This window comes from Bombina bombina, chromosome 1 (assembly GCF_027579735.1).
Source record: "Bombina bombina isolate aBomBom1 chromosome 1, aBomBom1.pri, whole genome shotgun sequence".
In the NCBI taxonomy this organism is placed as follows: Eukaryota; Metazoa; Chordata; class Amphibia; order Anura; family Bombinatoridae; genus Bombina; species Bombina bombina.
This window is the reverse complement of record NC_069499.1, coordinates 236994661-237007645: the sequence shown is the minus strand read 5'-3', so window position 1 is coordinate 237007645 and position 12985 is coordinate 236994661. Positions and strand designations below refer to the sequence as shown.

Genomic DNA, 12985 nt, shown 5'->3' with positions numbered 1-12985 from the left:
CCTTTCTTCCTCCCTTCTCATTGCTTTTACTTCACCTTGTTCACTATGGGTCAAAAATAGATCAGGGGGGGAGATAGGACAATCATTGCCAGGTCCTACTCTCGCAGGCACCCCTTAGTATCTTAGATATGGATATACACCTGGCCCTCCCCCCCCTTTCTATACCCAATTTTCCAAGCAGGACTGGAGTAAAAAGAAGCAAGTTCCAAAAGAATGACAGTTAATAGGTTTTCACTTATCTTAGTTATGGAGTGGTTTCAGCCTCTGTTACTCTCTAGAGCAGCAAGCTCTCTCCTCTTGTGTTTCCCTTTTATAATTGGGACTTGACGGTAGCCGCAATAGATATTATGCTCAGGTTCCCGTAGGGTCCTTCCTGAGCCGGTGACCCAGATGTCTTGTCACCTTCTTGTTTTCCCCAGGGGCAGGAGCCTGGTGCCTGGGCGCTCTCACCGCTACTACCGCTCGCCACTCCCTTTGTGGGTCCCCGCGGTTAGTGTGTTCCTCCCGGTGATCGGTCGGCCACCTCTTCAGCAAGGTCTTTCAGCCCAGATCAGGCCAACTGTCGGTGGCCACCGGTCTCCGTTTCGGCCTTTGCGAATCCTGGACGGGGTAATTCAGCCCGCCTATAGGCACTCGACGCCGCAATGTTTCCTCAGGCCTCCAGGTACAGGCAGCGTTCTCCACACGCGTCTGTACGCTTAGCCCCTCCTACCGGCTCCCTCTTCTTTCCTATCCCTATCATTATTTATATAATTTTTTTTCTCCCTTTCTCTAGATAGATAAGTCACTTAAAATAGTAACGTGGAACGTGGGAGGCCTCAATTCGCTGATAAAACGTAAGTTAATCCTTACCCATCTCAGGAAAATGGGAATAGATGTGTCTCCTGGAGTAAAGCTATATCCAATTGATTCTGAGCATCAAAAACTACAAAGAGATTGGGTAGGTCAGGTAACATTTCTATCCCATACTAGTGCCAGTCGTGGTCTGGCCATTGCGTTTGGAAAGAGACTTACGGTTGGTATAAACCACACACACAAAAATACAGACGGTAGATTTATGATAGTTCACGCTATGGTGAACTCAATTGATTATGTATTCTGCAATTTATATGCTCCTAATCATAGAATGATAGGATTCTGGAAGGATTTGCTAAAAAAACTTAACCCCACACATAGGATCAAATCTGATAATAGGCGGCGATTTTAATATCTCCCCCACACATAACTTAGATAGACTCTGGCTGGAGCACCATTGCATAGTGGACCCAAAAAAATTATAAAGCTAGATACGAAACAAAAATCTTCGACATGTTTGATACAGACCTGGGTACATGTGATATATGGAGACTACAACACCCAGAGGGTAAAGACTATACATGTTTATCTAGGGCTAAACACACCCTATCTAGAATAGACTTATTTTTGATAGCTAACAAATTAGTTGCAGAGGTACACCAATGCAAGATACATGACATATTAATATCTGACAATGCACCAGTAGAACTGATATTGGGGTTTTGTGAACCACGTGCGAATAGAAACACTCTCAGATTTCCCACATACCTGCCGAACTCAGAAGCATTTATTAAATTCCTGCAACACTCGTGGACGGACTACTTCACTGACAATGCAGCACATGTGGATAACACCCAGCTTTTCTGGGAAACAACGAAAATGGTGTTAACGGGTGCTATAATCTCATACGTCTCTAAATTAAAGTACAAAACCCAATATAGATATAAAACTCTACAAAAACAGTTGGGACAAGCAAATCAAATGTATCTCTAGACTAAGACAAAGACGACATATGATACTTACATAGCTGCAAAGGCAGATCGTGAGGCTTTTGCGAAACAACATGCCTCAGCAGGTCTGTTAAAAACGGCGGGCAGGTTTTATAGATTTGGCAGTAGGGCAGGTAAAATGTTAGCAACCCTGACAAAACCACAGACGGTAAAGACTAAGGTGGCGGCACTGAGAGGGCAGGGTAAGACCCATACCAAGCCCGAGGACATTGCCCGCTGTTTTGTGCAATACTTTGCACAACTATATACACGACAAGACCAAGCACCCAAGAGGACCCAGACCCAGTTCTGGAGGTCACTGAAACTACCTCAATTGACACAAGACCAACTAAATAACTTAAACTCCCCCATAACCAGCGAGGAACTGATGCTCACTCTACGAACCATACAGACAGGCAAGGCACAAGGTCCAGATGGACTACCTGTTGAATTTTATAGGTCTCTCCAACCGCAGCTCACTAACACACTGACTAGGCTATACAACACCTTTCTATTAACAGAGACCCCTCCCTCTAGGAACTTCACATCGGCACACGTCACCCTCATCCCCAAACCGGGCAAGGATCACTCCTTGCCAGATCTTATAGACCAATATCGCTATTAAACACCGACTACAACTTTTCATGAAACTCATGGCGAATAGACTAAGAGTGATCCTCCTGGATCTGTTACATGCGGATCAAACGGGCTTTGTTTTTAAGCGTACTTCCGTGGTTAACCTCCGCAGAGTGCTACAGGTCATTGACAACTACTGGTCCCTGGGGAGGAATGGTGAAATGAAAGGTACGTCTGAGGCCTTCCTGCTATCCTTGGATGCGGAGAAGGCCTTTGACAGAGTGGAATGGCCCCACTTGCTAAACACCATGCAGAGATTTGGTTTTGAGGGCCCTTTTCTAGATGTTATTGGCAAAATATACAAGTCTCCTGTGGCACGTATTCTGTCTAATGGGCTTTTTCAAACTACTTTCAACTACAAAGGGGCACCAGTCAGGGTTGCCCCCTATTGCCATTATTATTCAACTTGGCGTTGGAACCACTCACATTGAAGCTACAACAATTATTGCCGGGTATTACGGTGGGAGGTGTCCCTCTTTATTTGGCGTTATACGCGGATGATATGCTGCTGTTTGTAGACACACCACAAACCCATGTGCCACGCATACTACAAGCAATTGCAGAGTTCGGCAGCTTCTCTGGATATAAGATACACACGTCTAAGTCAGAAGTGTTATGGCTGCACAAACACCCAAACTCTAGGCACAACTACCCATTTGTGGAAGTCGCAGATGGCCTCACTTATCTGGGCATCCGTCTTCACAGAGACCCATCAAAAATGTATAAAATTAATATATCTGACAAATGCTTACAACTTTCCTCACAACTAGCAAATTGGGCTAACCTCCCTTTGGGGTTGTCAGGCCGTATTAACCTGGTTAAAATGACAATTCTACCCATAATACTTTATCCATTGCTCATGCTGCCGTTTCTCATGACCAAAACAGATCTGAGTCTACTATTGCGGGCTGTGTCTCGCTTCATTTGGAGAGGGGGCAGGCCAAGGATAGCCGCAGACAAACTGCAACTTTCTGACCTTGAAGGAGGTCTCGGCCTTCCAAATCTAAAGCTGTATAACTGGGCGGCCTTGGCCAGACTGGTAACCGATTGGCAGCTTCACACGGGTCATTTCTGCGATGCGAAGTTAGAAGAAGCAATGATAGCGCCCTTGGCAGTAGCTTATCTTCCATATAGCAATAGAAAGACTTTGCCGCCCTCGGTTGCCAATAGTGTACTGTATCGAAACCCATTAAGAGCTTGGTGTATGATTCATAAATATCTAAAAGTCTGTTGCCCTACCCCTAAATTTATTCCTTTAGTAGGAAACCCTGACTTTCCGGCCAGGAACGACCATGAGCCGTTCCGCGTCTGGAAGGGTCTTGGTCTCGGGGTAGTCGGAGATGTGTTGGATCCGTTTCAACACAGAGTGCGATCCTAGATTTCAAATTCCAAACCGGCATTTCTATGCATACCTGCAACTAAGACATTATGTATCAACCCTGCAAGCATCCAATACAAAATTTTGGGATAGACCACCTTTTGCTATCTCGCAGACCTTGTTCCATATGGAGAGCTTCTCTTTATCAAACTTCTATACACAACTAGTAAAACAGAAAGAACCTCTAATTCATACTAACTTACTGACAAAGAAAAACACTGATATCCCTACAGAGATGAGGATAAAGGATATAAAAGACAGCTTAGATCGCACAAAACAGGCAACACTCTGTGTTACCACACAGATAATCAAAAACGAAATTTATGCTTACCTGATAAATTTATTTATTTCTTGACATGGTGAGTCCACAGATCATCTAATTACTAATGGGATATTCACCTCCTGGCCAGCAGGAGGCGGCAAAGAGCACCACAGCAAAGCTGTTAAATATCACCTCCTTTCCCTCCAACTCCAGTCATTCGACCAAAGTAAAGGAAAAAAAGGAAGCAACAAGGTGCAGAGGTGCCTGAGGTTTATAACATAACAAAAAAATACCCTGTCAACAAAAACAGGGCAGGCTGTGGACTCCCCGTGTCAAGAAAGAAATACATTTATCAGGTAAGCATAAATTTTGTTTTCTTTCTAATGACACGGTGAGTCCACAGATCATCTAATTGCTATGGGAATTAATACCCAAGTTAGAGGACACAGATGATAAGGGAGGGGCTAGAATTTTGAAAAAGTGTGTAGAGAGGACCAAGTTGCAGCCTTGCAAATCTGTTCCACAGAAGCTTCAATTTGAATGCCCAGGAAGAGGAAACAGCCCTCGTAGAATGAGCCGTAACCTTCTCAGGAGGCTGCTGTCCAGCAGTTTCATAGGCAAAGCGAACTATACTCTTCAGCCACAAAGAAAGAGAAGTAGCGATAGCGTTCTGCTCCTTAAGTTTCCCAGAAAAAACTACAAACAGAGCAGAAAACTGACGAAAATCCTCAGTCATCTGTAAATAGAATTTCAGAGCACGAACCACATCTAGGTTGTGCAGAAGACATACCTTATGTGAAGAAGGATTAGGACATAAAGAAGGAACAACAATCTCCTGATTAATGTTCCAATCTGAAACTACTTTAGGAAGAAAACCTAATTTAGTACGTAAAACAACTATTCGAATGAAAAATAAGGTACGGAGACTCATACTGTAAAGCCGAGAGCTCAGAGACTCTACGAGCAGAAGAAATAGCAACAAGAAACAAAACCTTCCAAGATAACAACTTAATATCTAAGGAATGCATAGGCTCAAACGGAGCCTGCTGAAGAACCTTAAGCACAAGATTAAGACTCCATGGAGAAATAACAGGTTTGAACACAGGCCTGATTCTGACCAAGGCCTGACAGAACGATTGAACATCTGGAACCACTGCCAGACATTTATGTAACAAAATAGACAAGGCAGAAATCTGACCCTTCAAGGAACTTGCCGATAAAAACCTTCTCCAAACCTTCTTGGAGAAAAGATAAAATCCTAGGAATCCGAACTCTACTCCAAGAGTAGCCTTTGGATTCACACCAATACAGATATTTTCGTCATATCTTATGGTACATTTTCCTGGTAACAGGCTTGCGAGCCTGAATCATGGTCTCAATGACCGAATCCGAAAAAAACACGCTTAGATAAAATTAAGCGTTCAATCTCCAAGCAGTCAGCTTCAGAGAAACTAGATTTGGATGAAGGAAGGGCCCTTGAAGTAGAAGGTCCTTCCTTAGAGGAAGCTTCCAAGGGGGGAGAGATGACATCTCCACTAGGTCTGCATACCAAATCCTGCGAGGCCACGCCGGAGCAATGAGAATCACTGATGCTCTCTCTTGCTTGATCCAAGCAATGACTCGAGGAAGGAGAGCGAACGGAGGAAATGGGTATGTAAGACTGAAGTTCGAAGGAACTGCCAGAGCATCTATCAGAACCGTCTGAGGGTCCCTGGACCTCAACCCGTACCTCGGGACCTTGGCATTCTAACAAGATGCCATGAGATCTAGATCCGGCTGTCTCCATTTGAGAATCAAGTTGGAAAACACTTCCAGATTAAATTTCCATTCTCCTGGGTGAAAGGTCTGTCTGCTCAGAAAATCCGCTTCCTAATTGTCCACTCCTGGAATGTGGCTCGTAGATGGACAACAGTTGTGGGTCTCTGCCCACTGAATAATCTTGGACACCTCTTTCATGGCCAAAGAACTCTGAGTTCCACCCTGATGGTTGATGTAAGCCACTGAGGTTATGATGTCCCACTGAAATCTGATAAACCGGGCAGAAGCTAATTGAGGCCAGGCCAGAAGAGCATTGAAGATTGCTCTTAGCTCTAGAATGTTTATGGGAGAACAGATTCTTCCAGAGTCCATGTCCCCTGAGGCCTTAGAAGGCACCAGACTGCCCTCAACCTATCAGGCTGGCGTCCGTTGTCACTAGGTAGGTCTGCGAAAACAAGTTCCCTGGGAGAGATGATGCTGAGACAACCACCAAGGAAGAGAATCTCTCGTCATCTGATCCAAATTAATTTACAGAGACAGATCCGCATAATCCCCGTTCCACTGCCTGAGCATGTATAATTGCAGAGGTCTGAGATGGAAACGAGCAAAAGGAATAATATCCATGGCGGCTACCATCAGACCTATTACCTCCATACATTGAGCCACTGATGGCTGAGGAGAGGACTGAAGAGAAAGACAAGAATCAAAAATCTTGTATTTTCTGACCTCTGTCAGAAATATCTTCATTAGAACTGAATCTTTTATGGATCCCAAGAAGACTACCCTTGTAGATGGAATTAAGGAACTCTTTTCCAGATTCACCTTCCAACCATGAGAACGCAGGAAGGATAAAAGCATCTCCGTGTGGGAGATTGCTAGTTGAAAGGACTAGGCCTGAACCATGTCGTCCAGATAAGGCGCCACTGCAATACCCTGTAACTGGAGCACTGCCAACAGAGATCCCAAAACCTTTGAAAAAATTCTGGGAGCTGTAGCAAGTCCGAAGGGAAGAGCCACAAACTGAAAGTGTTTGTGGAGAAAGGCAAATCTCAGAAACTTGTGATGATCCCTGTGGATGGGAACATGAAGGTACGCATCCTTTAAAATCTACTGTTGTCATAAATTGACCCTCTTGAACTAAAGGAAGAATGGAACGAATAGTTTCCATTTTGAAGGACGGTACTCTGAGGAATTTGTTTAGACTCTTGAGATCCAAGATTGGTCTGAAGGTTCCCTCTCCCTTGGGAACCACAAACAGATTGGAGTAAAATCCCAGACCCTGCTTCTGTACTGGAACAGGAACTATAACCCCCATTTCGGATAGATCCCAAACACAACATAAGAACGCCTCTCTTTTTATCTGGTCGACAGATAATCTTGAGAGAAGAAATCTGCCCCTGGGGGGAAAGGTCTTGAATTCTAGTTTGTATCCTTGGGACACAATATCTATCGCCCAAGGATCCTGAACATCCCGAACCCAAGCGAAAAAGGAAAGTCTGCCCCCACAAGATCCGGTCCTGGATCGGATCGGGCAGACTCTTCATGCTGACTTTGATTCATTAGCAGGCTTCTTGGATTGCATTGCCTTATTCCAAGATTGGTTGGGTCTCCAGGCAGGTTTGAACTGTTCCTGTTTTGTAGAGGGAGAAGAAGGTTTACCCTTGAAGTTTCGAAAGGAACGAAAATTACACTGAAGTCCGTTCTGCTTATTGAGGGAAGCATCAGAAATAAAAGAATTAGCCAATTTAAGAGCCTTGATCCTGTCCTGGATCTCTTCAAGGGGGGTGTCTGTTTGAATGGAATCAGACAGCGCATCAAACCAGTATGCCGCCGCACTACAAACGGTAGCAATACACACCGCAGGTTGCCATTGTAACCCCTGGTGAACATACATTTTCTTAAGAAAACCCTCCAGTTTCTTATTCATAGGATCCTTAAAAGAACAGCTATCCTATGGGAATAGTGGTTCTCTTAGCTAAAGTGGAAATTGCCCCTTCCACCTTGTGGACCGTTTGCCAAGACATCTTCTTTCTCCTTTCTTAACAATAATTTCTGTAGCCTGATTTGGTACGGGAATACATTCCAGCATGGAAGGTACATCGTAGTACTTGTTAAGTTTGCTAATTTTGTAGGGTTGAAAACGACAGCAGTGTCAGTCGTTCAGAGTAGCCAAAACCTCCTTGAGTAGTAAATGGAGGTGCTCTAGCTTAAACCTGAAGGATACAAATTCAGCATCAGATGAAGGAATTACACTGTCAGAATCTGAGATCTCACCCTCAGATGCTACCGAAGAATCCTCCCCATCAGATCTATGAGAGGGAATATTCGGAATAGCCACGACCGAGTCAGACACCTTACGCATTGATTCTTTAGACTTCCTCTTGTGCTTTCCCTGTAGTATAGGAAAAGCAGACAATGCATCAGAAACTGCAGAAGACATGAGAGAAACAATGTCTTGCAAGGAGACCCCAGCCAAAGCTTGAGAGGAAGCGATGGAGGGAAGGGAGGCAATATTTAACAGTTTTGCTGTGGTGTTCTTTGCTGCCTCTTGCTGGCCTGGAGGTGAATATCCCAATAGTAATTAGAATATCTGTGGACTCACCGTGTCATTAGAAAGAAATGGAACAACCGATTTCCTGTTTAGTGTGTCAAGTGTAGCAGCCTATCCCCATTATTCCAACACTATTTCTATACATGCCCAATCATCAGACGGTTTTGGGGACACTATTAATACTGGATAAAAATTACATTTGACATTGAGTTAGTATTGACCACAGCTGAGATTTATCTTTTTAAGTGGGATGACACCCACAAAAAATATCACAGATTGCTCACACTGTGTACATTATTAGCTAGACATTGCATCCTCAATAAATGGATATCTAGGCAACCCCCGACTATAGCCCAGTTTAAACGCATGTTGATGAGACAACTCTTTGTAGAACAATATGATGTAAGACTAAACACAGCCCATAGATTACGTCCCTTCTTACACAAATGGCGGCCTCTTATTGTTACATTTATTATATATATGAAAACAGTCACGAATAAGATAGCACTCACTGGGTTTAAAAATAAAACTTAGCATTTATATTAAAAAAAAAATTTTGTTTTTCCCTGTGGATGTCAGGCTTTGTCATCTGCCTGAAGGAACTGTTTGAACCATTTGATAAAGGTGCTGGTTGGCACCGAAACGTTATGGGATCGTTTTAATCTCTGAAAATTCTACAGTGAGTTATATCTTATTAGTGACTGTTTTTGTATAATCTTTGATATAGCACCCTGGTGGCTGCTCACTCAAATATTTGAGGATTGGAGTGCAGGTCTTTATTTACCAAGTGATATGTATGCTGTAATCCTTAAATACCATTACAATACCTTTCTTTATCTCTGTCCCTGACTGGCTATAGCAAAAGAGATCAGCTAAACATACTCAGAAGGCTTTTCAAAGAATATGCCCATGAAATGCAAAACAATGCTAATTTAACAAAATGACAGTTTAAATGCTTATAAAACATTTATTTTTTTGCATTGCAGAGAATGAAAGTCAATAATAATTTGTAGAGTCACAGAATAATATTACAATGCAGTGTAAACAACACCTGTGGGTGGTGAACTGTGAACATTCTTAGCTGCAGATTGTAAGTACGTTGTTGTGCCTGAATGACAGACAACCAAGTACACAGAGTATATCCACCAATAAGTTCCTGTGTAAGCTCCAAGGTAGACACCAGTGTACAGCCCCAGTGTACTATTGGCTGTTATGTACCTTTATATATGCATATATCCTAACATAGACACCTGCTGGAAAGCTGAGTGAAAAATAATATTTCATTTTAGAAAATATTTGATCAGATGCTTTTAGCTTATGTTAAGAAAATAAAAAAAATAGGCAAAACAATCACATTATGGATATTACTGTTATTTGCAATGCTGCAGCAGATTCTGCAGTACTATACAGGTAGTATAATAAACAGACAACACAGGGAAGGCAGCCTGGGACAGAACAATTACAGAGCCCTGCGCCCTAGCGAGCTTACAAACCAAACGCACTTTCTTCCATTACCGAAGTGGTTAAACATCACTGCAATACAAACAAATAACTGAACAAGCAGAAGCTTAAAAAACGCGTAACTGGACAGAAACAAGGGAAGCATTTAGCAAGATGTACTTAGACCTCTTTGGTGAAGAGATAATGATTAGCAGATGGGAGAGCTTGTTACGGGAAGGAAGAGAGAAGACCTGAGTTTAGAATCACAACGCAATTATGCAATTTGTAGGTATGCTGCTTTCCTTGTGAGCAGCATAGAACGTAGGGGTGCAATATTAACTGTTTACATTTAATAGTCATGACCAAATACATTATTTAAAGTGATGGTAAATCCGAGCTTTTAACAAATGCTCAGATTTACCATCACTTAAAGTGGAGTTTAAATGATCAGATGTGTAAAAACTCACCCTGACTTTGCTGCTGCACATCGCTAAACTCAGCGGCTCCGGCCGCCCACGTTACATTGCTCTTCTACCAATAAGTTGTCGCTTTCACTTCTAAAACAATAGCAGTGCTAGTATACAGAACACTTTCAGTTGACACGCACGGCTATTGGTTCAGAGGTGCAAATGTCACCTCAGTGAAGGAGAGCAAAGGGTGAGTTTAGCACTCTTTTTTTACATATCTGATCATTTAAATTCCACATTATTTTTAGGGATGGTAAGTCCTAGCGTTTGTTATATGCTTGGATTTACCATCACTATAAATGACTTACATTCCTGACAAGGTAAGATCATTCTTTTTCATAAAGAATTGCTTTAAAAGATATAAAAGCAGAAAATGACACAACTGCACCATAAGCCGTGACTAAATGATTGGGACCATAAAGCTTATGAATTAATTGTTTTGTAAATATAAGTCTTAATTAGGGCTGCAACAACTAATCGGTAAGTTTGATCATAAAAATGGTTGTCAACAAATCTATTATCAATTAGGTGGTCAGCGATTAGTTGGTCAGTAGCACAGTACCAGCTGCTTTAATCTGATGATCTACTGCAACTAAGATTTTTTATCTTTTTTCTATCCGATTAATCGGATATAAAAAAAAAAAAAAAAAAATGTTTTCACAATACCATGTGCAGGAGTTCATCGGACTGAAGCAGCTGTTGCTGTGCAATAAACCAACTAATCGCTGACCCCCTAATTGATAATGAGATTCTTTGACAACTATTCTTATGATCAATCTTACCAATTAGTTGTTGCAGCCATAGTCTTAAAGGGACATTATACACTCATTTTTTCTTTGCATAAATGTTTTGTAGAGGATCTATTTATATAGCCCATAAAGTTTTTTTTAAAAATAAATGTATAGTTTTGCTTATTTTTAAATAACATTGCTCTGATTTTCAGACTCCTAACCAAGCCCCAAAGCTTTATGTGAATACCGTCAGCTACCTTCTCCAGCTTGCTGCTGTTTGTGTAAAGGGTCTTTTCATATGCAAAAGAAGGGGGAGAGTGTCTTATTTGCCACTTGCAGTGGGCTTTCCAGCTACCTTTTCAAAAGAGCCAAACTGACAGTTTTTAAACTGTTTTATACTGGATTTTTATATCAGTATCTGTGCATCTTATTCTTTATAGTAGTGTCTATTACATGCAGTTATATGAAAATGAGTGTATACTGTCCCTTTAATATCACTTTTATTATTAATATTAAAAATATTGAAGCTTACCGTCTAAAGCATATGATTTCTTTTCTTCATTGTCTTGGGCAATGTCACACATGTCGCTATAAGAACGAGCTAGCCGCCATAGAAAATCTTGATGGTCCCCATACTTAAAGAAAACATACAGAAGGTAAGTCAGTTTCATTAAGTTGAAAACACAGGGAGTTTCTAAAAAGGTCAGAAAACTAAGCTTGACATTGTTATAAATGTGTGTGTGTTAAAAAGGTCAGAAAAACAGAATTTATGTTTACCTGATAAATTACTTTCTCCAACGGTGTGTCCGGTCCACGGCGTCATCCTTACTTGTGGGATATTCTCTTCCCCAACAGGAAATGGCAAAGAGCCCAGCAAAGCTGGTCACATGATCCCTCCTAGGCTCCGCCTTCCCCAGTCATTCGACCGACGTAAAGGAGGAATATTTGCATAGGAGAAACCATATGATACCGTGGTGACTGTAGTTAAAGAAAATAAATTATCAGACCTGATTAAAAAACCAGGGCGGGCCGTGGACCGGACACACCGTTGGAGAAAGTAATTTATCAGGTAAACATAAATTCTGTTTTCTCCAACATAGGTGTGTCCGGTCCACGGCGTCATCCTTACTTGTGGGAACCAATACCAAAGCTTTAGGACACGGATGAAGGGAGGGAGCAAATCAGGTCACCTAGATGGAAGGCACCACGGCTTGCAAAACCTTTCTCCCAAAAATAGCCTCAGAAGAAGCAAAAGTATCAAACTTGTAAAATTTAGTAAAAGTGTGCAGTGAAGACCAAGTCGCTGCCTTACATATCTGATCAACAGAAGCCTCGTTCTTGAAGGCCCATGTGGAAGCCACAGCCCTAGTGGAATGAGCTGTGATTCTTTCAGGAGGCTGCCGTCCGGCAGTCTCATAAGCCAATCTGATGATGCTTTTAATCCAAAAAGAGAGAGAGGTAGAAGTTGCTTTTTGACCTCTCCTTTTACCAGAATAAACAACAAACAAGGAAGATGTTTGTCTAAAATCCTTTGTAGCATCTAAATAGAATTTTAGAGCACGAACAACATCCAAATTGTGCAACAAACGTTCCTTCTTTGAAACTGGATTCGGACACAAAGAAGGCACGACTATCTCCTGGTTAATGTTTTTGTTAGAAACAACTTTCGGAAGAAAACCAGGTTTAGTACGTAAAACCATCTTATCTGCATGGAACACCAGATAAGGAGGAGAACACTGCAGAGTAGATAATTCTGAAACTCTTCTAGCAGAAGAAATTGCAACCAAAAACAAAACTTTCCAAGATAATAACTTAATATCAACGGAATGTAAGGGTTCAAACGGAACCCCCTGAAGAACTGAAAGAACTAAATTGAGACTCCAAGGAGGAGTCAAAGGTTTGTAAACAGGCTTGATTCTAACCAGAGCCTGAACAAAGGCTTGAACATCTGGCACAGCTGCCAGCTTTTTGTGAAGTA

The 12985-nt window shown here is 42.0% G+C and overlaps 1 protein-coding gene across 3 annotated transcripts in view; it reads right to left on the bottom strand.

The window, feature by feature from the left end:
* Window positions 1-12985, bottom strand: part of RMDN3 (regulator of microtubule dynamics 3) — a 258569-nt gene that overhangs the window by 193082 nt on the left and 52502 nt on the right. For all 3 annotated transcript variants that reach the window (XM_053697885.1, XM_053697884.1, XM_053697887.1), the window contains exon 6: window positions 11540-11642. In XM_053697885.1, coding sequence (XP_053553860.1) covers window positions 11540-11642 — 103 coding nt within the window. The remainder of the gene's footprint in view (window positions 1-11539; window positions 11643-12985) is intronic.